This window comes from Solanum pennellii, chromosome 1, assembly GCF_001406875.1.
Source record: "Solanum pennellii chromosome 1, SPENNV200".
Taxonomy (NCBI): domain Eukaryota; kingdom Viridiplantae; phylum Streptophyta; class Magnoliopsida; order Solanales; family Solanaceae; genus Solanum; species Solanum pennellii.
Window position 1 is genome coordinate 88,911,473 of NC_028637.1, and position 26,949 is coordinate 88,938,421.

General features: G+C 33.8%; 2 protein-coding genes across 3 annotated transcripts; one reads left to right on the forward strand and one right to left on the reverse strand.

Annotated features, from left to right (window-relative positions):
- Positions 1–594: 594 nt before the first annotated feature.
- LOC107008400 lies at positions 595–15,178 on the forward strand. Of its 2 annotated transcripts, none has more exons than XM_015207427.2 (6): positions 595–751; positions 831–915; positions 13,097–13,241; positions 13,340–13,654; positions 13,741–14,000; positions 14,570–15,178. In XM_015207427.2, exons 1-6 carry the CDS (start codon positions 703–705, stop codon positions 14,847–14,849), a joined length of 1,134 nt encoding a protein of 377 aa, XP_015062913.1. In that variant the 5' UTR covers positions 595–702; the 3' UTR covers positions 14,850–15,178. The 2 variants fall into 2 exon arrangements, with proteins under 2 accessions (XP_015062913.1, XP_015062921.1); XM_015207435.2 differs by having other exon boundaries at positions 13,112–13,241.
- A 127-nt stretch (positions 15,179–15,305) lies between these two features.
- Positions 15,306–20,400, reverse strand: LOC107010423 (putative protein TPRXL). Its single transcript, XM_015209709.2, has 3 exons — positions 20,131–20,400; positions 19,613–19,710; positions 15,306–16,371 (listed from the first exon to the last, which is right to left on the reverse strand). Exons 1-3 carry the CDS (start codon positions 20,302–20,304, stop codon positions 15,810–15,812), a joined length of 834 nt encoding a protein of 277 aa, XP_015065195.1. The 5' UTR covers positions 20,305–20,400; the 3' UTR covers positions 15,306–15,809.
- Between the last annotated feature and the right edge of the window lie 6,549 nt (positions 20,401–26,949).

A 26,949-nucleotide genomic window follows, 5' to 3' on the forward strand; every position in this document is an offset into this window, starting at 1 on the left:
CGTTAAAAGTTTGATTCATATGTCATTTATGTTAATGAAGGTTTGTCCATGTAATTATTTGTTAATTGAGTATAATTTTGATTTTGTAAAATTATTTTTACAAGTGATCAATCATGATTCGTTCACGTCATTAATTAAATCATTTCATAAATAAAAAAACTCAAATATGATATCAAACTTTGAGAAAAAACTCATTATGTAATTTGTTAAAAGTTTGATTCATTTATATCATTCAAATAATAAATAATGGCATGTATAAATTTTTTTTAAAATAAAAATGACATAGATGAACTACACTTTTAACATATGATATGAATTAACTTTTGTAAAAATCACACAAATCCCATAGTGTTAAAAGCTAATTACATTTTATCCATATTTTTTTTTTCAAATTACAAAAATCCGTTAAAATTTAAAGTTTTTGAATACATTACCCAACATCTCGATACATCGCGTTTCGATACATTATATTTATTAATACACAATATACTTATCTCAATATATCACTCAACGTCTCAATACATCGCGTATCTATACATTACATTTATTAATAGAAAACACATATCCTAATACATTGCGTAAGAGTGCAATTTGGGTGCGCACATACCAAATGCAAAGTTAGAGGGCATATTTTGTAACACGTAAAACATATGTGCCAGTATTATTTGCTCTTAATGAGAGTCCCTTCCTGCAAATCCTCTTATGATAATGAAGCCCAGAATCCCTGCTTCAATTTCTGCTCTAATGGCAGGTAAAACTCTTCCTCTAAAACCCTAAATTTTTATCAAATGGCTCCTCCCAATTCAATTGTCCCTTCTCCTCCACCGCAGGTGAATGTGCCGGAATCTGTAAAGCCATTTCTGGCCTCTTACCGGAATCTCAAACATTAAACGGCTTCGGTCGAAGCTGCAGCAGGTAAATACACTTTAAACCTTGTGATTTAACACCAGTTCTATTTGTAAAGATGAATTTGAAGCAGCTAGGAAAATTTTCCTGCATCAGTTTGCCAATAGGTGGAGGATTAATACAGTTTCTATATCCGTTTTACAAATTTATCTTGGTTGTTTGTGCTAATATAGGTATCTAAATGTGAAATCATCAGAACTGTTCATTTTTTTAAAAAATTGTAATTCGTTTTCATTATGGATTGTAGTTCATCTATTCGTTGTGTTTACTAAGAGGACGAGTTTGTTGTCAATAGAAAAATTTAAGAGCATGTTTGGATGGGCTTATAGCTTACGACTTATAACTAATAGTCATTAAGTTAGGGCAAAAGAAATTTTAAAGCTCAAGTAAAGAGAAAAAAAAATAGATGAGATGATTTCTCCTATAGAGAAGGTACAAAAATCAACGTCAAGTTTGCAGTATATCTGAATGGATTTAGCTAAAATCTTGTAGGAGTAATTGGTAAACAGTTGTATAGTTTTGCCTCAACATAGATGCTTTTACTACCTTACTGAAAGCACGCCAAGGCAAAGGTACCCAGGAATATGTATAGAGCAGGAAGTAGTGATGTACTTCCGAAATGTAAAATTGGATTACACCAAGAAACCACATTATAGATTTACCAACATATAATGGATAGACCAAAGAAGCAGATTCAATTGTCTTCCTGATACCATTCCCTAATTTAATACATTGGAGATTATTGAACGTGCTCATGAGTTAATTGAAGAATGAAGCTTCATTTTTGTATAGGTGGGCAATTGGGTTGTATTAGGCCGAATCTGGTTCTAACCACTCTTTTTGCCCTGCTATGCTGAGGAAATCTTGTGGACCCTTTGAGGGGTATATTGATGCCTAATCAAGATTTAGGTGAATAATACATAACTTACAGCTTAGGAAAGTTATTCTCCAGAATCCTGCCGAAAATCTGTCAATCTTTCTGCTATGCATCATCAAAGGACCACTCAACAGTCAACCCTTACCACATTCAATAAAGGGTGGTATGGATTTCCTCTTATCTGTTTCTATATTTGTATATGGTTGTAACATTCCGAAAAAATGTACATGACTAGTGAAGAGCCTATTAGGTTTTAAGAATACGTATTGGGGTACATAGACATCCCAATGCCCAATATTGAGTAATATTGGCATATTAGAGAATATTGGCTTAAGGGTGTTAGCCAATTTTCTATGTATTAAGATATAATTTGATGTTCAAATGCCCTAATCCAAGCTTGTTTAGGAATTGTACCCGCAATGAAGACCCTAAGCTAAAATTTTGATTTCATGTCGTACACACATTAGGTACGAGGCATCCAATTATCAAGCCTAAGTACCATAGCACATGATCATTTAAAATGATCATGTAGATTAAGCAGTGCCCAAGGACATAGTGAGGATCCTTGGGACAAGAAGACAACAAGAAATGAGCAGCAACACATGTGCAAGCACATGTGCAATCCATGTGCAAGAATTCGGTTAGGGTGGTTAGGGGCAGGCGCACATGTAGGGGTCAAGCCATGTGGGGCTGAGCTTCCTAGCCAACACTAGGATCTAACTAACTTACCTAACTAGCTAACTAACCTGGGACTAATAGAAATAGACTAACTAGTGCACTCAACAACCTAAGACCTAACCGGGTGACACTGAACTTGTAACTAATTCAAGAAACATTCTAGCTCCCCTTTATTGGCATAATATAAGAAGTCATTATAAGCCAATCTTTATTGGCTATGCTCACTAATTGGTTGTTAACCTAATATGTGAATCTTTGAGGCTTATATTCGTACTCCAATAGTGACATAAACCACTAACTTGTTAAAACTTCATTCTTAACAACATTAATGATTGACATTCTTAAGCTCTTGCTTTACTTAGTTCACTATGAACTTACGTTTCTACTTCTTTGCTTTGTTGTTCACTTTGAACATGCTACTTTTATTCTTCCTTACTCTCTTAAAGAATCTTTAGCATTAACGGAAGTAGATCATCCGAGCTAACATGAAATCCAGTGTCTCCCCCACAGCGAAAAGAGGTGATTCACCGTTTAAGGTGAACCAAGTTCTGTGTCTACCCCACACCGAAAAGGGGCATTCACCGGCTAAAGTGCAACCAAGTCAGTGTCTTCCCCACACCGAAAAGAGGGGTTCACGGCTGAAGTGAACTGGATACTTTCCTGAGCTTTAACCGACATAGATCATGTGAGCTAAACATGAAATCCAGTGTCTGCCCCACACCGAAGGGGTGGTTTCACCAGCGAAAGTGAAACTGCATCATACCTAGTTCTCTTAGGTGGAATCCACTGGCTAGTTCCTATGCTGGCAACATAGTTCGAAGACTAGGAGACACACGGAGACTACTTATCCACCTCGGATGGTAGCCTCGTCTCATGAGACTTACATGTGCTGGCACAAGCTCATTGCTAGTCTATCGGTGCTAAGCTCAGATTTACTTTACTTTCTTATCTCTTAGAGTTCGACTCAAACATAATGGAAGCTTGCTTCTAGTTATAAGGTTTACTCAACTCTATGGATGACTGGTCATCCCTTTCTTTGCTTGATGAATATGAACTTAAGTCTTCATTATCATCATGGTGCGAGTGAGACTTGTCTCACGGACTCTAGCACCCTTTTATGTGAGTATTTTTGACGTAATAGATTAAGTGTAATTGAGACTTGTCTCACTTCTTTTAACACTCTATATTAGGTCAATTTCATAACTTAAGCTTTTAGTTATATCTTTACTCACCTTAACTTGTTCAACGTTCATTGGTAGTTTTGTACAATTCTCAATGAAAGTTATAACTGATTATACAATGCTATTACGTTCACAAGTCGTGTGGATAGAGTATGTTGGGACTTGTCCCATTGCTTGACATACCCTATGTTATGAGTTCATTGAGTTAAGATTGGTATAATTTCACACATTTTGGGAGATAATATCTTGGACATAGTTTTGCTAGCCAATTTGTTGGCATAAATCATAATTTCACTAGATACTTATTATAGTATTATCACTAGCCAATTCAATTACTTCACGAATACATTATAGTAATCTAACATGTTAAACAAGCCAACTTTTTTTTTACCTTTGATTAGTCTATGAAACAATTCAATGAACAACTTATAGCAATTTCATCTTCTCGAACACAAATAGTCATTACAACATTCATCATCTCATGTAAATAACACCCTAAGTATGCAGATCTAACATGTAAGTTTCATTCGACATATAAATCACTAAAACATACACATAAGGATCAGTTAACACCACATACCAACAACGTGCTCGAAATTCACATCATACAACTTGTAAGAATCGGAAATCGGGAGAACCAGGAAGATGAACATGCGATTCGTTGGGAACAACCCTGGTTTCGATATTCTTGATTGCAAAAACGTTTGAAAAGCCTCTTGGAGAAAGAATTCCAAGAGAGAAAATCCATTCCTTATTGTAGAATTGAATCTACGAAGATCACTTGAATTTGCACGAAAAAACCTTGAAGAAAAGCCTTGAAATCGCCTAAGAGAATTTTCTGTTTTCCCTTACATTTGCTTACTGTTTTGAGTCGTGAATTCCTAGTGTTTGAACGTGAGTTTAAGTCTTAGGAACTGATATTGACTAATTCAACTTAGGCTAATTAAGTTAATTGAATAAATTAGTTAGTTAATTACTAAAACGCCCTTCCTAAATTGACTAGAATTGGAAGAACACTTGACTTAACCGAAATCTGGAAATTGCTTAATGGTTTCGGTTTTGCCCATTTAAATTAATTAATTAAGTTGCTAATTTAATTAATTAGGTGACCTAGGGTAATTTTACTAAAGTACCCCCAAGTCGTTAGGACTATAACCAACCCTTTGGACCATCCTAGGTTAGGTATTAGGATGTTTCTTAGTTGCTTGTCTAGTGTAAGGATTTCGGTTTGACCATTTAAATTAATTAATTAAGCTGCTAATTTAATTAATTAGGTGACCTAGGATAATTACTAAAGTACCCTTAAGTCGTTAGGACCATAACTAACACTTTGGACCATCCTAGGTTAGGGACTAGGATGTTTCTTAGTTAGTTACTTGTCTAGTGTAAGGATTTCGGTTTGACCATTTAAATTAATTAATTAAGTTGCTAATTTAATTAATTAGGTGACCTAGGTTAATTACTAAAGTCCCCTTAAGTCGTTAGGACCATAACTAACACTTTGGACCATCCTAGGGTAGGGACTAGGATGTTTCTTAGTTAGTTACTTGTCTAGGGTAAGGATTTCGGTTTGACCATTTAAAATAATTAATTAAGTTGCTAATTTAATTAATTAGGTGACCTAGGTTAATTACTAAAGTCCCCTTAAGTCGTTAGGACCATAACTAACACTTTGGACCATCCTAGGGTAGGGACTAGGATGTTTCTTAGTTAGTTACTTGTCTAGGGTAAGGATTTCGGTTTGACCATTTAAAATAATTAATTAAGTTGCTAATTTAATTAATTAGGTGACCTAGGTTAATTACTAAAGTCCCCTTAAGTCGTTAGGACCATAACTAACACTTTGGACCATCCTAGGGTAGGGACTAGGATGTTTCTTAGTTAGTTACTTGTCTAGGGTAAGGATTTCGGTTTGACCATTTAAAATAATTAATTAAGTTGCTAATTTAATTAATTAGGTGACCTAGGTTAATTACTAAAGTCCCCTTAAGTCGTTAGGACCATAACTAACACTTTGGACCATCCTAGGGTAGGGACTAGGATGTTTCTTAGTTAGTTACTTGTCTAGGGTAAGGATTTCGGTTTGACCATTTAAAATAATTAATTAAGTTGCTAATTTAATTAATTAGGTGACCTAGGTTAATTACTAAAGTCCCCTTAAGTCGTTAGGACCATAACTAACACTTTGGACCATCCTAGGGTAGGGACTAGGATGTTTCTTAGTTAGTTACTTGTCTAGGGTAAGGATTTCGGTTTGACCATTTAAAATAATTAATTAAGTTGCTAATTTAATTAATTAGGTGACCTAGGTTAATTACTAAAGTCCCCTTAAGTCGTTAGGACCATAACTAACACTTTGGACCATCCTAGGGTAGGGACTAGGATGTTTCTTAGTTAGTTACTTGTCTAGGGTAAGGATTTCGGTTTGACCATTTAAAATAATTAATTAAGTTGCTAATTTAATTAATTAGGTGACCTAGGTTAATTACTAAAGTCCCCTTAAGTCGTTAGGACCATAACTAACACTTTGGACCATCCTAGGGTAGGGACTAGGATGTTTCTTAGTTAGTTACTTGTCTAGGGTAAGGATTTCGGTTTGACCATTTAAAATAATTAATTAAGTTGCTAATTTAATTAATTAGGTGACCTAGGTTAATTACTAAAGTCCCCTTAAGTCGTTAGGACCATAACTAACACTTTGGACCATCCTAGGGTAGGGACTAGGATGTTTCTTAGTTAGTTACTTGTCTAGGGTAAGGATTTCGGTTTGACCATTTAAAATAATTAATTAAGTTGCTAATTTAATTAATTAGGTGACCTAGGTTAATTACTAAAGTCCCCTTAAGTCGTTAGGACCATAACTAACACTTTGGACCATCCTAGGGTAGGGACTAGGATGTTTCTTAGTTAGTTACTTGTCTAGGGTAAGGATTTCGGTTTGACCATTTAAAATAATTAATTAAGTTGCTAATTTAATTAATTAGGTGACCTAGGTTAATTACTAAAGTCCCCTTAAGTCGTTAGGACCATAACTAACACTTTGGACCATCCTAGGGTAGGGACTAGGATGTTTCTTAGTTAGTTACTTGTCTAGGGTAAGGATTTCGGTTTGACCATTTAAAATAATTAATTAAGTTGCTAATTTAATTAATTAGGTGACCTAGGTTAATTACTAAAGTCCCCTTAAGTCGTTAGGACCATAACTAACACTTTGGACCATCCTAGGGTAGGGACTAGGATGTTTCTTAGTTAGTTACTTGTCTAGGGTAAGGATTTCGGTTTGACCATTTAAATTAATTAATTAAGTTGCTAATTTAATTAATTAGGTGACCTAGGGTAATTACTAAAGTACCCTTAAGTCGTTAGGACCATAACTAACCCTTTTGGACCATCCTAGGTTAGGTAATAGGATGTTTCTTAGTTAGTTACTTGTCTAGTGTAAGAATTTCGGTTTGACCATTTAAATTAATTAATTAAGTTGCTAATTTAATTAATTAGGTGACCTAGGGTAATTACTAAAGTACCCTTAAGTCGTTAGGACCATAACTAACACTTTGGACCATCCTAGGTTAGGGACTAGGATGTTTCTTAGTTAGTTACTTGTCTAGTGTAAGAATTTCGGTTTGACCATTTAAAATAATTAATTAAGTTGCTAATTTAATTAATTAGGGGACCTAGGGTAATTACTAAAGTCCCCTTAAGTCGTTAGGACCATAACTAACACTTTGGACCATCCTAGGTTAGGGACTAGGATGTTTCTTAGTTAGTTACTTGTCTAGTGTAAGAATTTCGGTTTGACCATTTAAAATAATTAATTAAGTTGCTAATTTAATTAATTAGGGGACCTAGGGTAATTACTAAAGTCCCCTTAAGTCGTTAGGACCATAACTAACACTTTGGACCATCCTAGGTTAGGGACTAGGATGTTTCTTAGTTAGTTACTTGTCTAGTGTAAGAATTTCGGTTTGACCATTTAAAATAATTAATTAAGTTGCTAATTTAATTAATTAGGGGACCTAGGGTAATTACTAAAGTCCCCTTAAGTCGTTAGGACCATAACTAACACTTTGGACCATCCTAGGTTAGGGACTAGGATGTTTCTTAGTTAGTTACTTGTCTAGTGTAAGAATTTCGGTTTGACCATTTAAAATAATTAATTAAGTTGCTAATTTAATTAATTAGGGGACCTAGGGTAATTACTAAAGTCCCCTTAAGTCGTTAGGACCATAACTAACACTTTGGACCATCCTAGGTTAGGGACTAGGATGTTTCTTAGTTAGTTACTTGTCTAGTGTAAGAATTTCGGTTTGACCATTTAAAATAATTAATTAAGTTGCTAATTTAATTAATTAGGGGACCTAGGGTAATTACTAAAGTCCCCTTAAGTCGTTAGGACCATAACTAACACTTTGGACCATCCTAGGTTAGGGACTAGGATGTTTCTTAGTTAGTTACTTGTCTAGTGTAAGAATTTCGGTTTGACCATTTAAAATAATTAATTAAGTTGCTAATTTAATTAATTAGGGGACCTAGGGTAATTACTAAAGTCCCCTTAAGTCGTTAGGACCATAACTAACACTTTGGACCATCCTAGGTTAGGGACTAGGATGTTTCTTAGTTAGTTACTTGTCTAGTGTAAGAATTTCGGTTTGACCATTTAAAATAATTAATTAAGTTGCTAATTTAATTAATTAGGGGACCTAGGGTAATTACTAAAGTCCCCTTAAGTCGTTAGGACCATAACTAACACTTTGGACCATCCTAGGTTAGGGACTAGGATGTTTCTTAGTTAGTTACTTGTCTAGTGTAAGAATTTCGGTTTGACCATTTAAAATAATTAATTAAGTTGCTAATTTAATTAATTAGGGGACCTAGGGTAATTACTAAAGTCCCCTTAAGTCGTTAGGACCATAACTAACACTTTGGACCATCCTAGGTTAGGGACTAGGATGTTTCTTAGTTAGTTACTTGTCTAGTGTAAGAATTTCGGTTTGACCATTTAAAATAATTAATTAAGTTGCTAATTTAATTAATTAGGGGACCTAGGGTAATTACTAAAGTCCCCTTAAGTCGTTAGGACCATAACTAACACTTTGGACCATCCTAGGTTAGGGACTAGGATGTTTCTTAGTTAGTTACTTGTCTAGTGTAAGAATTTCGGTTTGACCATTTAAAATAATTAATTAAGTTGCTAATTTAATTAATTAGGGGACCTAGGGTAATTACTAAAGTCCCCTTAAGTCGTTAGGACCATAACTAACACTTTGGACCATCCTAGGTTAGGGACTAGGATGTTTCTTAGTTAGTTACTTGTCTAGTGTAAGAATTTCGGTTTGACCATTTAAAATAATTAATTAAGTTGCTAATTTAATTAATTAGGGGACCTAGGGTAATTACTAAAGTACCCTTAAGTCGTTAGGACCATAACTAACCCTTTTGGACCATCCTAGGTTGGTACTAGGATGTTTCTTAGTTAGTTACTTGTCTAGTGTAAAGATTTCGGTTTGACCATTTAAATTAATTAATTAAGTTGCTAATTTAATTAATTAGGTGACCTAGGGTAACTACTAAAGTACCCTTAAGTCGTTAGGACCATAACTAACCCTTTTGGACCATCCTAGGTTAGGTACTAGGATGTTTCTTGAATTAGTTACTAGGTTAGTGTCACTCGGTTAGGTCTTAGGTTGTTGAGTGCACTAGTTAGTTTATTTCGGTTAGTCCTAGGTTAATTAGCTAGTTAGGTAAGTTAGTTAGATTCTAGTGTTGGTTAGGAAGCTCAGCCTCACATGGCTTGACCCCCACATGTGTGCCTGCCCCTAACCAAATTCTTGCACATGGGTTGCACATGTGCTTGCACATGGGTTGCTCCTCATTTCTTGTTGTCTTCTTATCCCAAGGATTCTCACTATGTCCTTGGGCACTGCTTAATCTACATGATCATTTTAAATGATGATGTGCTGTGGTACCTAGGCTTGACAATTGGATGCCTCGTACCTTATGTGTGTACGACATGAAATCGTTTTAGCTTAGGGTCTTCATTGCAGGTACAATTCCTAAACAAGCTTGGATTGGGGCATTTGAACATCAAAGTATCTTAATACATAGAAAATTGGCTATGAACACCATTAAGCCAATATTCTCTAATATGCTCAATATTGGGCATTGGGATGTCTACGTACCCCAATACGTATTCCTAAAACCTAATAGGCTCTTCACTAGTCATGTACATTTTTCCGGAATGTTATAATGGTGCTTGGGTATAAGCATTCCTGCAGTTCACGTGTTACTCAGCAAGTGCATAATGTTATCTATGAAAGCTTGTCATGGACATGGTCTTCAGCTGGTATACTAATAAATAGGAAAAAGTTTTTCAGCTAGTATGAGTGAAAAGTTCTCAGTCTCTCCTTTTGACCTTTTCTTTCATGTTCAGTATTCTTGTCTAATTCATCAGTCTTTCTCATTGCTCAATGAAAATGAATTCTAGTGTTGTTAGTTTAGTATAGCTTTTCCATTCTCTATCATGCGTCAACATTCCACAGTACATTTTCTAGAATGTATCTTGTACATCTATAAAATCCAAACTACCACATATGGTTGTAGAGGGTCTGCATATAAATAGCAAGAGTTGGTTTGATTTGTGTGTTTGGTCTAGTACAAAATCATTGGCCTATCCACAATGAGTTCAATCCAAAGGCACTTCAGTGTCGTTTGGTTGAAAAACAAGTTATATTGGGATTGTTATACAGGGATTTACAATTTAAGGACCAGTAATGCAGATGTTGTTTTTTGTCGGGTGTTTGGTTCATTGAGTTAAAAGTTGATTATACAGTGTATAACTTGAACTTGTGTTTCGTTTAAAACTGTATAGGGTTTTGAAAAGACTGAGGAAATCCACAATGGTAGTTTTGGCATTTTAATATTTTATTCATGTATAACTTAATCATGGTATTGTCAGTTGTACCATGTCAGTCATGGTATGAAACAATACACCAATTGGTGTATTAAATTATACCATGACTAGTTTAGATGATTCAAAAAACAAGCCAAAAATTGGATAGAACGATACCAAATCTATACCATGATTATTTCATTCTATCCATCAAACCAAAGGAGCTTTCAATATTTTGAATTTGAACAAGATCATTCCCTCTAATAGTTTTTCTTTTCTTTTTTGGGAGCTCCCTCAACTGGACCTAGATTGCAAAGTTAAAACAGATGATTCAATTATGCATAGATCCAATAATTATGACCTTGATATTGATCATAGGGTTGTTCAGCTTCTAGAGTCTTTTGGGTTATACATCAACCAAAGCTAGCATTTTTGTTGGGCAAACAAAAATTGTCTCATAAAGCGAATCAGAAGTGATTTGGAATTGAGGTGCAATTGATTTATGAAAGAACAGATGACAACAAGTGAACTAGATCTCAGTGGTGTTTGGTTTTTTAATTTAAAAAATATTTATTTAATTTTTTTCAGTTTCTGCCAAAGCAGTTTCTCAGCCAAATTCACAAAAGAAACCTTGCAAGAAAGGAAAAAGAACTCAGTTTCTGTAAAAACTGAAACTTCAATGGAGTTCTACACTGAATTATTTTTCATAAAAACATTTTTTTAAATTCTTAAACCAAACCTCAACTTATACAACAGGTGTAGTCCCACAAGTGACATGGCGTATGAGGTGAATGTGACAAAAATTATGAATAATGAGAGAAGGTCCAAATTTTCTCCTAAACCTTGCGAAATGGTCTAGATTTGTCCTTCGTTAACATTCATGGTCAGATTTACCCTCGTCATTACACTATGAACTAGATTCGCCCCTTTCCTTTGTAAAAATGTCCATGTAAGCCTTCATTGTGTCAATAAGGGCAAATTTAGCCCATTTTTGTGACAACAGGGTAGATCTGATTCCAACTATTAATGGAGGGCGAACTTAAACAATTTCGCAAACTTCAAGGACAAATTTGGACAATTTCATACAATTGAAGGGCTAATTTGACCCTTTTTCTTTGAGAAAATGTCCACATTTTGCAAAACCTTCGACGTTAGTCAATAGAGGCAAATTAAACCCATTTTAGTAATAGGAGGGGCGAATCTGACCCAACTATTTATGGAGGGCAAACTTAAGCCTCATTTATTTGCACTTATTGGAAGTTTGAATATGAATAATTCAGACATTAGACAGTTATTTGTTTTTATTAAGATTTAAGCACTTAACGGGTTTGGATATGTCTTAATCACTAAGATCTAGAACAGAGTCTTAATATGATTAAGAGGTCTATCCACAATCACCAGCCACCACTCTGCCATCACAACAACCACCACTACTAACCACCTCTGTCATCACCACCACCACCATTATTGTCGATGACCATTGCCTCGTCTACCACCAACCACCACTTGCTAACTATTATTATCAGCTGCTACCACACTTATCTTCTTTATCATTATGATTATATCCACTGCCACCACCACCAGCCACCTTTAAATTATTTAATTTTTTATTTGAATTGTATATTTATTATGTACATATAAATAAATTATGTACATTCAGTTGTTGAAAACAAGCAATCTTAATCATTCAATGTTCAAATCTAGAGATAACATCTTAATCATTTAGATGTGCATTCAGATTCAGACGTCTAAATTTTAATGAAAACAAATGAGGCCTTAAAACCATTTCGCAAAGTTTAAGGACAATTTTGGACTTTTTACTTTTTAGAATAATATGTTTAGTATGAAGAGAGTTGTAAATCTTGCAAAAAACACATCCGCAAAATAGGTGAAAATGGGTCCAGAAGTAGAGATAGTATTTATTTGGAAATTTTTTAAATTACTTTAGTTCAAAAATGGGTTGCACAGATAGAATATTGAAAAGTAATACACTCTGTCAAAATAAGTTGACATCTTTGGAACATCCTAAAATAGAAATAGATAGATTATTGGGTATGAAGGAAGTAGTAAAAAGTAAATCATCAGAGGGTAACACCTTCCCACAGTAGGGTTCAGGTGAAGGCCAACAAATAACCAGTACACTAACAAAACCAAGGGCAAGCTGCAGAAACTAAAAGGACTGAATGTGTCAATAGCATAGCAAAGACCTCTAGGCATATAGCTTCTGAAAAAGAATAAACTGCCTTCCTAAAGGCTCATTAGCTTTAAATAAATTATACTTAGATGAACAGTGAAAACTAGAATCTGGAGGTTTTAGGGTAGGATAATTATAATCTGGTAAGATGGGCAGGGACATGAGAAATGCCACTACGGGTATCAAAGTTAGGAAGCAAAGAAATTAGAAAAAAAAAAACTTGGTATTTTGTCTGTACCTCTCTTGCCTGCTAGCTCAACCTGTGGATTTTCCTGATTATTGATTTTGTAGACTTTATTCTGTCTATTAAAATCAAACGTCATGCTTTATTATTGATTATTGTGCTATTCTTACACCTTAAAGTTAACCAGCTTCCAGTTCCAAAGATTTCAGAGCTCAAAGGGTTTACTATTCAAAGTCCATAATGATGATAACGACTTCTCAGACCTGGGTCCTCCAGTAGAAAGAGCTTTTGGGCAGCTGAAATTAGTGACGGAGAAGCGCGATCCTTTTCCGGTATGTTTTTCTGATTTTATTTATAGCATAGGACTTCTAATGGTTGGGTACATGTACTAATTGGCTTGAATATGTTACCATTACCTTTTGAGTGACAGAAATTTGATAATGGTCGAGAAGTATCATCTCACAAGTCTCACAGCAAAAGCATGCAACGTGTAAAGGGAAAAGTCTTAACTCTTGATGAACCTCATCAAAGTGGGTGTGGTAATGGTGATGATGCTTCTGGGTCGACTTATACAACTTCAGATGCTGCTTGTATGGACGTCCGGAGGTCAATCTCAGTTGGGAACGTACCTTCTACCATCAGCCTTTCTCAGCTTGTAGAAGCAGTTTCAGTCTTCGGAAAGTTCTGTGCTGCTTCAGTCAGGCATCTTCCCGATGGGCTTAACTGTTGGGACATCCAATTCAAGGTATGCTATTGATTTCTTGAACTTCTGCCTTCAGCCCCCTCAATCAGGAAAAGTTTGTCTATTAACTGTTGTTAACTATTGGCAAGAGCTTGGAATCCCGCAATAGAGCAGTTAGAGCTGGTGCGCTAAATCTTGGGAGTTATAGTCTTCCAATTCAACCCCCACGGGCTTCTATGGTTGTTACTATCAGGATTGAGGACATTTCTGACGATGCTTCCCTCAGTGAGATGCACTCGATCTGTAAATCTGTTGGCACGACGGAAGGGTTGGCATGGGTAAGCAAGGATAGTGTAGAAGCCTTATTCACAGTTGAGAATGACAAAGAATCTGAGTCGATCCGCAAAAAGTAAGTGGTGGTTCATCCTGGAACAAAAGGTCTTATTGTTACTGGTTTCACTCTTGTAGGCTAGGGGGCTGGTTCTTGTCCATTATTTTGCCATCTCAAAAGTATAAAACTGTTCTAACTTCATTTTGGAAGAAGTTGGGAGGGGGGGAATCAATCCAAATACGACTTTGCTTTATTACAGCAGCATCATTTATCATATTCCTTATTGTTCCATGTAGTTCTTCACTTACCATTTGCATCCATACTCCATTTTCTTTGCATGTACCTTATTGTTTGCATATGATAAACCATGAGAGACTGATATTAATAGAGACAAAAAAACGAGAAGACTGATATTGGCATCTGCTCCGTTCATTTTCTGCCTTCCTCTTTTCCTTAGCAGAACATACTGTACTTCTATTATTGGTGTACACTGGTTGAAAACGTATGATATTTCATCTTTATTTGGTCACAGATTTTAATTATACCACCTGAAATCAAATTTTTGCACATCTTGTTCCCAATTTAACCTTGCCTTTACTAGAAAAAATATACTGGTGTAACTTTGTTATGTATTTTTATCTTCTTAGGTTGAATGGTGCTATTGTTGGTGGTCATTGCCTATCAGCTTCTTTAGTACCTAGCAACTCATCATCTGCTTCCATGTCTGAAAATAAGGATGATAGATGCAAGATGGCTTTACAAATTAACAACTACTTGACAGAACTCAAAATGCAACTTGAGGAAAAGGAAATGGATTGGCCTGAATTGTCGGTGCTGAAATCGTGTATGGAGGATCTTCAGATGCTGCATGAGGAGATAATGCACCTTGAAGATCTGCCTTCCATCATCGATTCATCTGACAATTGATTCTTGATTTTCAAAACTTCTCTATTCAAGTATCTTCACTTGCTAACAACAGGATAACTCTCTTTTGTTCCCCCTTCCTTCATGTGCCTCCTCCTTGGCATTGCTTTTACAGTTAGCTGCTGAAACGAACCTCTTTGCAGCCTGTCCCTCTTGTGAAGGATTGTCTGCCCTAAGTTTAGTACCATTATATATGCATAGTGGTGCTGATAAAATAAAAATATTCAAGGTTTTTTTTTTTTTGCAGATTATCCCCTATATGAAATGTTAGTTAAATTTTCCCTTATTGGCCCGACTTTAATTCCTTTAATTTTTACAATTTCGTTTTCATATTTGTTGGACTGATTACCCTTTAAAAGAAGATATTGGTTGATGATCTATTTGTGGTGGTTGTTAATTGATACAATATCGAAATGCAGAAATTGAAACCGTAAATTCTAAGAAACAAGAATAAAGATAGATCGACACAAACCAAAAAAGTAATATACAACAATGACTATATCACAGTTACAAACCTTCAGTGCAAATTACGTGTGAGAACCAAAGAAAGGAAATTCTGTGATTTGTATTGTTCAACCTTTTCCTGAGCTTAAGATTGAACTGGAAATAAAGTCTCTCTACTTGATGATCAACGACAAACAATAAATCAACCTCTCTGATGCCTTATCATCCTAATTCATATCACACTATGAATGTATATTTATTTGGCCAATTGCTCATAGATTTCCTATACTTGTGCTTTTGTACATGTTTTTATAATTGTAAAACAAGTTTTTTTGAGAGTGGATAGGCATGGGGCAGGAAAGTGAAACAAGACAAGGAAACAATGGCAGAATCGGGTAATAGTGTAAACAGAGGGTGGTCATAGAACAGGACTGTTTTCTGAAGTCGTTACCTTTGAGCATGAAGGGCTCAAGCGATCCTCGAAAGTATTGCAGTAACTGACAATGACATGTACTGTGTTTAATCTACAGATTCATCTTCTTTTGGTCCCATATTCAAAATTCTACAGGGATCTTCCCCATTTTCGGGTGCTGATACACTCATTGACGAGCATTGTTCAATCTTATATTCTCTCTCGTCAACTAAAGACTTCATGTAGGAACAAGGCCGGTCCTCAGTCTCCATATGATTAGGCTCCTGCCCTGGAGTAAAATGCAATTCAAATGATGATGGTCCAGGAGGTTGAGTCCTCATTTGCACAGACCGCAAAAGTGCAGCTCTCCTTAAGTCAGCAGAGTGGCATATGTCACTGGGTGATGATGGAAATCGACCCTCAGAATCAGAGCCTCGTTGACGAGGCTGGGAGGATGTGGCAGGAGGGAAGTTGCAGGAATGTGACGGATATGACGTGGAGGGAGGGCATGATGAGAACCCATTCATTGGTCTGTGATATCGGTAGGGTGAGACTGGACTAGTTGGTGCACTCTCACGTTGGGGTGAGCTGGTATTCGTCAAAGCCTCATAACACCGTGAATCATCTGAATCTTCTGACATTGGTGAATATTGAAAGGACAGCTCGTCCCTGAAAACAAACATAAAAAATCAAATAAAACTTGATAACAAAGAAGCAAGGAGATAGGAAAACAGGATCTTCATCTGATACTACATTTCTTATAAGCTTACAGGTACATTGTCAAGTCACAAATAGTAAAGACATTCAAATCTAAGAAGAATTCATGGAGTCTATCTCTAAATCAAACAAAAATTCAGAGAGCTAGAGCAAACTTAAATGTTTATGTACTCCACAAAAGTAAGCAAATCCAAATGCATGCATGATGATAGATTGGTCTATCTACAGATTCTATGCAGTAGTTTGTGTGGTTCTTTCCCATCATGTGAGGTTCTAAAAGGGATTAAGAACTTCTCTTTAGACACTAAACTGGACCAAAAAGACCAAGACTTCACCGATCATAACTTGGAAACATATTTTTGCACGATTATTGCTGTTTCATTTAACAGTAGAATACAGTCCTCGATATTTGCATGGTGCATCAGTTTTCTCTAAACAAAATATGCAAGTCAGCGCCTTCAAGATTTTGGAACTACAAAGCCATACAGCGGTGACCCCTCTATTACGCTTAAAAGTCAAATGACTATACGGCCTGTACTTCCTTGCCAACCATTTTTTGCTCTAAACTCCAAGTGCCATGACAGGAGACACTGAGTCACTGCTTGTTTCATCTGTAACTTTGATATGTTCCCAATGTCTCTGTATATAAAGCTCTGAACACTTCGCATTTTAACAGAATTGCACTGACAGACACTACAAGGTTCCACAGAATCAAAGTAGTGAATCTAACTATGATCATCACAGAATCAGCGCAGATTAGTCACTCTCTAAAGAAAGACAGCTGCCAGATGACATCTACGAATTCTAGTCCTCTGTTATCCATCACTCCAAAAAGAGCTGTCACCTTTTGAACGCCCATTTCTACAAGTTTTGATGGTGTTTTGATTATATATACTGATTCATCTGTCAAAGATGCAGACATGAAACCCAACAAGGAAGAATCCCGCACCACAGTATATTCACTTGCAACTATACCCTTAATAATTGCCGTCCCACACTAGTGTGTTTCAATAGTTTACAGATCTTAGAGGTTCTTTTAACACTCTCCTACCAACTCCCTCAGCAAAACATTATGGCAGTGAAATTCAAGAGGTCAACGATGTGTGTATGTCATGTGAATGAGCATTTTTCTACAAGGGAAATATGAGTAAAAAGGTTTTGAGGATGTAGCAAAAGATTGAGTGGCTACTCTCCATCCAACCTTGTTTGTTTAATGCTTCCCACTTACAAGGTAACATACTAGAAAAAGGAACCATTGAATTCTAAGATATATAATAATAATAATAACAAGAATAAATAATAATAACAAGAATAAGGTGCGTAGCTGTTAGAGCTTACTTTGAGTGGCATAGGTTGAGGGACTTGTGACTAAGGTCACAGGTTCGAGCTTTACACTAAGCCTGGTTTCAGAGGTAATGTTTGGTCCTAAGGGTAGGCCAAGATGGATTTTTCGGTCATAAAAAAGAATATTAATAATAAGGCGGGTAAGTTTCAATTATATATTGGAAATGGACTGGACAGCTTCATAAACCATGCAAGTCATGGAGGTTATTGGATATTATTTTATTTTTAATGTAAATGTATTTTCATTCATGGCCAAAAACTGGCCATTACAAGCTAATCAGACATATTATTCGATATTAAAGTCCCAATATCCTTGCTAATCAGACATACTATATCTTACTTGGTGCAGCATACAGTGCTTCTCTTTGTCATTTTTTATTTTATTTTAGAGGAGGGTAGACCAAAAGATGCCAGTAGCATGTTCGATTTTACCTTCTAGTAACTTTTAAATTTAACATATGATAGATTATAAGTCTAAAGGAAACCTAACCTAAACCAACATAAGCATACACTGCAGGGAAGCAATTGATATACATGGGGAAGAAGAAAAGAAAATTCTCTGTCTACTTTAATTCTTGCTTGTCTCTCCATTTAACACCAGTCCTCTCAAAAGGAGAAGTTCTAACACAATTTATTGCTGTCCTAAGAGAAAGACATTCACGACTAGGTTTTCTAAGCAGTATCTTAATTGTGTTATAACCCAACTGAGCAATAATTGGCATTATTCTGTTATTTCAGAAATTCAACAAAACTTTCAACATTTAAACACATCTCTGGGTTTCACACAGTACTGAGAGATTGAGCTAGCACAGGCTTCTTTGTGAGATCGATAACTAAGCGATCACTGAATTCTGGTAAACTATTTTTTTCTTTAGAGTGGGCAAAATTAGTTTAAAAGATGATCTATGGAGGAGTGATCACTCAACAATGAATGATACCAAGCAGGCACTATGAGTGGTTTATATAGAAGGTAGGGGTTTAAGTGGTCAATTAACTCAAAAGTACTACTCTCTCAAATGAAACTACTTAAAACCTATGGAACTTCTGTCAACATAGGTTGTAAAAGATTACATAGTACATATGAGTAGCATGTCCCGAACACCAATATTTAGGTAAAGGCATTATAGATCTCTCTCTGAACAATTAAGTGTTCTCTCAAGATTCACTTTTTAGGAAGAAAATTTTAAGCTCGGTCTTTTAATGGACTCACAGAGCTTCTCGGGGTCAAGGTTAATACAGTAATGAGCTCACTGCCAAGGATGTAAGGACTGAAGGAGAGAGATTTCAACTAGAATCCCCATCGTCCAGCAAACCTCCTTAGATTTAAGTTAGAGTATGACAAACCTAAAGCAGTCATACAGACAGAGAGAGAAAGAGTAAAGAACCAAGAAGTAAAGGCCATTAACAGGAAAGCAATCTCTCATCTGCAATGGAAAATTCTTCCTTATCTCTCTCTTTACTATTTCTTTTGTTTGTATAAGAGAAGAAGACTTAAAAGCACAAAAGTGCATTAATGTAAAAAGTAAAAACAGTAAAATATCCACAAGGAACTAAATAATCTAAGCAGTAAATTCTATAAACTAATGCGAGGTACCTATTGGGGGACTTCTTCACCTTAAAGACAATCACATGCTAATGAACTATCATGAACACGTGAGTCAATAAAGGATTTGCATGTAAAGCATAATATCTCAAGGTCAGAGTGTCATTCCAGACTTCCAACAGTAACTGAAGTTGGACCAAAAGCAACTCTCTCCATAATGAGAAACCGAACTTGTTCCCATCCTTAACTATGTACTAATATCTGTATAAATATATCTGTCTTCCAATGTAGTACAAAACTCATCACCTGATATAGAGCATGCTTTCGGATCTTGATGGAGAATCCACTATATTATCTGGTAGGGTGTCTCCCACTGTCAATCCATTTAAACTTGATGCCATTATCTGCAAAATTCCGCAAGTTACTTCAGAAAGCCAAAGAAATTAGCACATGAAGGCTGAAATCACAGCCAAAGAACACGCATTTCCGTTGATAGCAACAACAACAAACGCAATTTCAATAGTTATATTTAACATAAGAATCTACAATAACATTTACACACTTTATTGACCTTATTAAGAAAGCACCATCTTTTAAAAAGTCTATCAGCCACATCTCAATCCTAAACTAGTTGTAATTAACTATATTTATCCCACCTGCTCTGCTCAAATCCGTTTCATTCTAAAAACGCAATTCAATAATGTAAGAAATTTAAACCCTCGAAAGCTCTAAAAACTTGAAATTGTATAGTAACAGAATCGGCTCTAATTCCACATACACATTTCAACAACATAAAAAGAGTAGATTTTGAGAAGGGGCAAAACCTCACTAAGATAACGTTTGTGAGAGTGAAGATTATCGACATAAACCTCGTCTTCTGGGTCTCTATTTCTCTTACCAGTACCAGTTGGGGACGATGTTGCTGATGATGACGATGCCGCTGCTGCTGTTGCGATCGCCGGAGCAGACGACGGCGATGAACCCGTCTCCGAGCCCATATTATAAAAGAGAAAAAAAAATCAAATCCCTTTTCTCTCGAGTTCAATGTCAGAGTGAAAAAAGTAGAAAATCGATTAAGCATTAAACCAAAAGTTAACGGCTTTAATTATACAAAAAAGTATGAAATTATTTTTTTTTCACCATAGGTTGACATTATGCCAGGTCAGTCTCACTTGTTAGAGCCGGGTCCTGCTATTATAATCAAGGGAAACGGCTCAAATATGCCTTAAAACTCTCGGAAAACACTTATTTATATTATCAGTTAAAAATTTAATTCATTTATATCATTATCGTTAAAGAAAAAGCTCATTCAATTTTGCAAAACCACTTTTGATACATGACCGATTATAATTGGCAATGTCATCAATTTTTTAATTAAAAAATTAAAAAAAAAATTGAATTTTTCTTTAGAATTTTGATTTTTTAATTAAAAAATTGATGACATTGCCAATTATAATCGGTCACGTCATTAATTTATTTGATAAAAAATTATCAGTTAAAAATTTGACTCATTTATATCATTATCGTTAAAGAAAAAGCTCATTCAATTTTGCAAAATCATATTTGACACGTGACTAATTATAATTCAGTCACGTCATCAATTTTTAATAAAAAATTTAAAAAAAAAAGTAATTCAATTTTTTATTAGAATTTTGATTTTTTAATTTAAAAAATTGATGACATTGCCAATTATAATCGGTCACGTCATTAATTTATTTAATAAAAAAATTATCAATTAAAAGTTTGACCCATTTATGTCATTATCGTTAAAGAAAAGGCTCATTCAATTTTGCAAAAATCATTTTTGACACGTGACCAATTATTATTCAGTCACATCATCAATATTTTAATTAAAAAATTAAAAAAAAAATTAATTCAATTTTTCTTAGAATTTTATTTTTTAATTAAAAAAATTGATAACATTGCCAATTATAATCGGTCACGTCATTAATTTATTTAATAAAAAATTATCATTTAAAAGTTTGACTCATTTATGTCATTATCGTTAAAGAAAAGGCTCATTCAATTTTCCAAAATCATTTTTGACACGTTACCAATTATAATTCAGTCACGTCATCAATTTTTTAAAAAAAAATCAAAAAAAATTAATTCAATTTTTCTTTAGAATTTTGATTTTTTAATTAAAAAAATTGATGACATTACCAATTATAATCGGTCATGTCATTAATTTATTTAATAAAAACACTAATTCAATTTTTTTAGAATTATGATTTTTTTAATTTAAAAAAAAAATGACGTGGTCGAATTACAATTGGCCACATGTCAGAAATGATTTTGCAAAACCACTGTTAAAAAATAATGGCATGAATGAGTCTTTTCTTAAACGGTAATGGCATAGATGAGCCAAACTTTTAACGAATGACATAAATGAACCTTTTCTGAAAGTTCGACGGCATATTTGAGCCTTTTCCCTAAAATTAATAAGGGCAAATGACAGAAATTACATATTTTTTTAAGGTAAAATTACTATTTGTCTCTTATAAGTTTATAATAACAGAAATCCCTCAAACTGATACAATAATGTAAGCGTTGATACATTAATTTGATGCGTGAGATGCATTAATCGTTAAGTAAGATACATTATATTTTATACGTGATACACTAATCTGATATACATTTTATACATGATACACTAATTTATTGTGTGAGATACATTAATCTAATGCGCGAGATATATTAATTTAATGCGTGAGATACATTAATTTGACACACTCATACATTAATCTGATACGTGAAAATGAGGGATTTTAGAATTTATGAAACTAATAGGGGATAATGGTAATAAGAAAACTTTAAGGTGGAATTTCTGTCATTTTTCCAATTAATAACCCAAAGATTAGTAACGTAGAACTAGTAATATAGAGTTTATTTTTTTATCGAGTGTTGATTCGTTGCCCACTTCATCATGTGTTTGAATTAAAACTCTATAATTAAATTATTATGAAATTTTCTATTTCATGTACTTCCTCCGTTTAAAAAAAATGGTCTAGTTTGACTTGGAACGGAGTTTAAAGAAAAAAAATAAAACTTTTTAATCTTGTGATTCTAAATTAAAGTTATGTCAAATGTACCAAAATATCCTTTAATCTTGTGGTCTTAAACATGTCATGTGGAAAGTTAAATTTAAAGTGTTGCCAAAAAAGGAAAAAGGTCATTTTTTTTAAACAGACTAAAAAAGAAATAGGGTCATTCTTTTTTAAACAAAGTGAATAATTGGCTTAAGATAAATAATTGACGGATAATAATATTTTTTATAACCTTCTAACTAACTAGGAGAAGAACAATTTTGTTGTCATATTTGTTATTTTTTCACTTGAATTATTTGAGGATAAATAATTATTTTTTAATAAACAGATCGTTTACAAAACATAAATTTTTCAATCTAAAAAGATCGACATCTAATTTTAAAAATGAAAAGACAGTAAATAATACTCTCTCCGTTTAAAAAAGGATGACGTAGTTTGACTTAGAACGGAGTTTAAGAAAAGAAAGAAGACTTTTTAATCTTGTGATTTTAAATTAAAGTTATGTCAAATGTACCAAAATATCCTTTAATCTTGTGGTCTTAAACATGTCACGTGTAAAGTTAAAGTTAAAGTGTTGCCAAAAAAAGGAAAGGGGTCATTCTTTTTTAAACATATTAAAAAGAAAATAGGGTCATTCTTTTTTAAACGAAGGAAATAATAAAACCAAATAAATCATCTAGGACTCGTTTGGCCATGCGATGGAAAATCATAATATGAAATCATAAGAATTTATAAATTCCTCTATTTCTTTAACCCTTATTTCTTGAATATATAAATCAATCTATAAAATAAGTTCACAAATAAACCCTCTTTTTCCCTTAACTTTAGTTGACTTTTTTTTTTCTCTCAATTTTTTTTTCAATCACTTCAATATTTAATTCAACACTCTCTGTGTTCTTTGGTGCGAAGAAATTATGGGTTGACTTACCATAGCCCATCTGATAAGGCCTTAGATACTTTCGGGTTGTCACACTTAGTGGGATCAAGTCGAAATTTAGGTTGGAAACGATATACATTTGTGTTTGTACAATTATTATATATGTTGTTTTTATGCCTTTTGTTAAAAAAAATTACGATATAAAATGTGAGTAACATCATCTATTTTCTATATATATATATATATATATATATAAGAGTAATTGTGGAACTACAAATCGATAGGTGATGACAGAAGAGTAATGGCCATGAAATGAATTTCATTGCTAGTCTATTTTTGTAAAAGAAATAGAAATGTGTACTAATGGACTAACACATCACAAACGAATAGTACCAAAAACAGTCTATATGGTACAATAAATTGGATATTTCTCCCCTCCATTGAAACAAGTGGCCGTAACACCAGATGAACATGACATCTATTTTGGACTAATGGACATTGGCATAAATTTTTTTAAAAAAAAGACATGCTTTTTCGCTACCAAATATGAATGATAACAGAAGTCTAGACAAGCATAATTCCAGACATTCATCAAACAATGACATGTTTAGATTTCTATAGTGTAAACCTAATTCTAGAAACTGAAAAAAGGGGCATTGTGAAACTTACCTCCAACATTTTTCCCTTGGCTTTGTGGTGCTCAGGAAGTAGACGAATTTCATCAGTTACGTTGATACATTCAGCAACATTTTCAGGCGAGATGAAGTGCAAAACAATATTGATGCAAGACTGCGGACACTGAATAAATTTTTTTGTTAGTTATTATGCACTAAAAGAAATAAAGTCCCCAATATATGAGACTAGAATCGCTTCAGTATATAATATGCACAAATGAAAACAATGTTAGGTTGGTTTAAGGTTTCTTAAAACATAGAAGAGCTAATGAAACTATGGAACAATTCACATCATGTGAAATCAAAACACGAAACTATGGATAACAAAACTGAAAATTATGACAAAATAAAATAGATATAGTAATATATGACGAGAGGGAGTTGTTCTGATGATAAGCACCTCTCACTTTCAGCTTGAAAGTTGTTAGTTCGAGTCACCACGGGAGAAAAAAAAGAAGGAAGCAACTAGGGAGGGGTAAAAAAAGAAGAAGATATAGTAGTAAATATATTGTAAAATCAAGTGCAAAAAACATAATTTTATGATTTAGATGCAAAGTTGCAATTATTAATTAATATGTATGCCTTTAACATTGAACATCAATCGAAAGACAATTGGATATAGCTATATGAATGCATAACAATTTATTGAACAAGATACGTTTATTTATATGTGCATAAACAATAAAAGAAAAAAATAATAAATAGTGATACAAGAATATTTATATGTTGTGTAAATAGCCCTTTTTGTACCAATAAATAAAAAATAAATCAAGTTGATTACTAAATAGATTTAGATTATTAATAAGAAGTAGTCTTATCTTTTACAACACGAAAACGTCAGGGTCTCTACGAGGAAATCAAAATTTAACTTTTGTCAATGAGAACATATATGGACTTTTCACATTCACATATGACACTTTTTGATAACACGAAAATATCATGTCTCTATGAGAAATTGAGATTCAATTTTTGCCAATGAAAGCACAGATGGATTTTGGCGACTCCATGTACAATGTCTTCCGATAACACAGAAATGTCAGACCTCTATGAAGAAATTGAGTATCAACTTTTGTCAATTAGAACATAGATGGACTGCGGCGCCTCCATGACCTATTTACAAGGTCGACTCTAGGGTTAGAAAATGAGGTATCTATCTGAGATCCTGAAATTTGACGTGCGTGTTTTAAAGCAATAAATAGAATTATTATAGGTTTTCTTTAGAAAAATTATTTTGTATTGTCTCATTTCAATTTGTTCTGTTTTTTTTTTTTTGCTAACTCTTTTATTTTAACTTTGCGTATTGAATGTTTAAAGCCACATGATTAAGTGACATTTTAGTATCTCTTACATATCTTTAGTTTAAGACTACAAGATTCAAAACATATTCTTTACTTTCTTAATGATCAATGATAATTCATATGATTAAATTGAAAGCTAGGAGAGGAGACTTTTGAAGTGTTAAGTATATTTTGAAGAAACAAGTGATATTTTGATCCTAAATGAAACAAAAGTGATATTTGAGCGCAATTTACAATACTTAAGTGACCATTTAGGGAACTAACTCCTATTAATAATATACAAAGTTAATGTATACTTTCTCCATCCCATTTTATGTGAGATAGTTTGACTTGATACAAAATTTAAAAAGGAAAGAAAGACTTTTAAAACTTGTGGTTCAATTAAATGAAGGGCAACTTTCACATATACCAAACAAAAAATTCATATTTGTATGCTATAGCAAACTTTGCATAATTGCGCTCCATAGCAAACATAAAACTGTATAATTTGCTATACATATACAATTGTATAATTCGCTGGCCTAAATTGTATAATTCGCTGGCCTATTTCGCTGCAATTGTATAATTTGTTTTGCATACAGTTGAATCGAATTAAAATGTATGTATATTGCATAATTATAAGTGTATAGCAAGAAGATATATGTTTTTCTCGCTTTATACAAAAACAGAAACACAATATATACACTTCTGTTGTATAAAGCTAGAGAAAATTGTATTTCACTGCAATTGTATAATTCGCAAATGTATAATTCGTTGGCCTTTTTCTCTGCAATATTTGAAGTAAAATGTTTGTAAATTGTATAATTAAGTGTATAACACAAAGATATATATTTTTGCATGTGTATATACAATTTTCTCTCGCTTTATACAAAACAGAAACAGAATTATACACTTCTGTGTATAAAGCGAGAGAGGCGAGCGAGAATGGAGAGTGGCGAGCGAGATTTTTGGGAGAGAGACGCTGGCAAATTTTAGCTAATGTTTGCTATGGAGCACAATTTAAATCAAACCCTAGCTATTCCATTTAATTTAGGTTATTAGTTTGCTATTATATACAATTTTCCCTTAAATGAATGATAGAATTTTGTATGGCTATATATCATTTCATTAAGGGTAAAATAGACATTTTATAGTTAAATAATTACTTAATATAGAAATGTATCTCTCTTTTTGGAACAAACTGACTAAAAATGAAAGTAAGTCACATAAATTAGAACAGAGGAAGTAATTATTTTTCGAATACACTCTACCAAACAACCAGAGAATATAAAAAAGGCTCATGTACCAACAATAGCTCCGCCCTTTGCTTCACTATTTTACGTGAATGGGAAGTGGACAAAATTCGGTCTCTGCAATAGAATCTGCCACACTTTATCCTACTTTTTATTTGTTTTTAAACGGTTTGCTAATCAATATTATCCTATTTTTTATTTGTATAATATAATGTATATTATCATTTTTCTATTTCAGGTGCCACATGAAGAAAAATAAGAAGTCCAGATGGATAACCATGAAGATGTGTCACGACCCAAAACCGGGCCGCGACTGGCACCCACATTTACCCTCCTATGTGAGCGAACCAACCAATCTAAACCTTAACATTTCAATTTAATATCAACAGAAAATAATGCGGAAGACTTAAACTCATTAATAAAAACCAATTCAATAACTTCTAAGATTCAACATCTATTATTCCCCAAAATCTGGAAGTCATCACCACAAGAACATCTATGATCAAATTACTAAA

Bases quoted from the DNA above. Each gene is read 5' to 3' on its own strand.
- LOC107008400 (XM_015207427.2), top strand. From the start codon at position 703: ATGATAATGAAGCCCAGAATCCCTGCTTCAATTTCTGCTCTAATGGCA. The intron at 916-13,096 runs GTAAATACACTT...AAAGTTAACCAG, and splicing joins TTCGGTCGAAGCTGCAGCAG to CTTCCAGTTCCAAAGATTTC. The intron at 13,655-13,740 runs GTATGCTATTGA...ACTATTGGCAAG, and splicing joins GTTGGGACATCCAATTCAAG to AGCTTGGAATCCCGCAATAG.
- LOC107010423 (XM_015209709.2), bottom strand. From the start codon at position 20,304: ATGGGCTCGGAGACGGGTTCATCGCCGTCGTCTGCTCCGGCGATCGCA. The intron at 19,711-20,130 runs GTTTTGCCCCTT...GGAATTTTGCAG, and splicing joins ACAAACGTTATCTTAGTGAG to ATAATGGCATCAAGTTTAAA. The intron at 16,372-19,612 runs GTGATGAGTTTT...GTTTGTTTTCAG, and splicing joins GAAAGCATGCTCTATATCAG to GGACGAGCTGTCCTTTCAAT.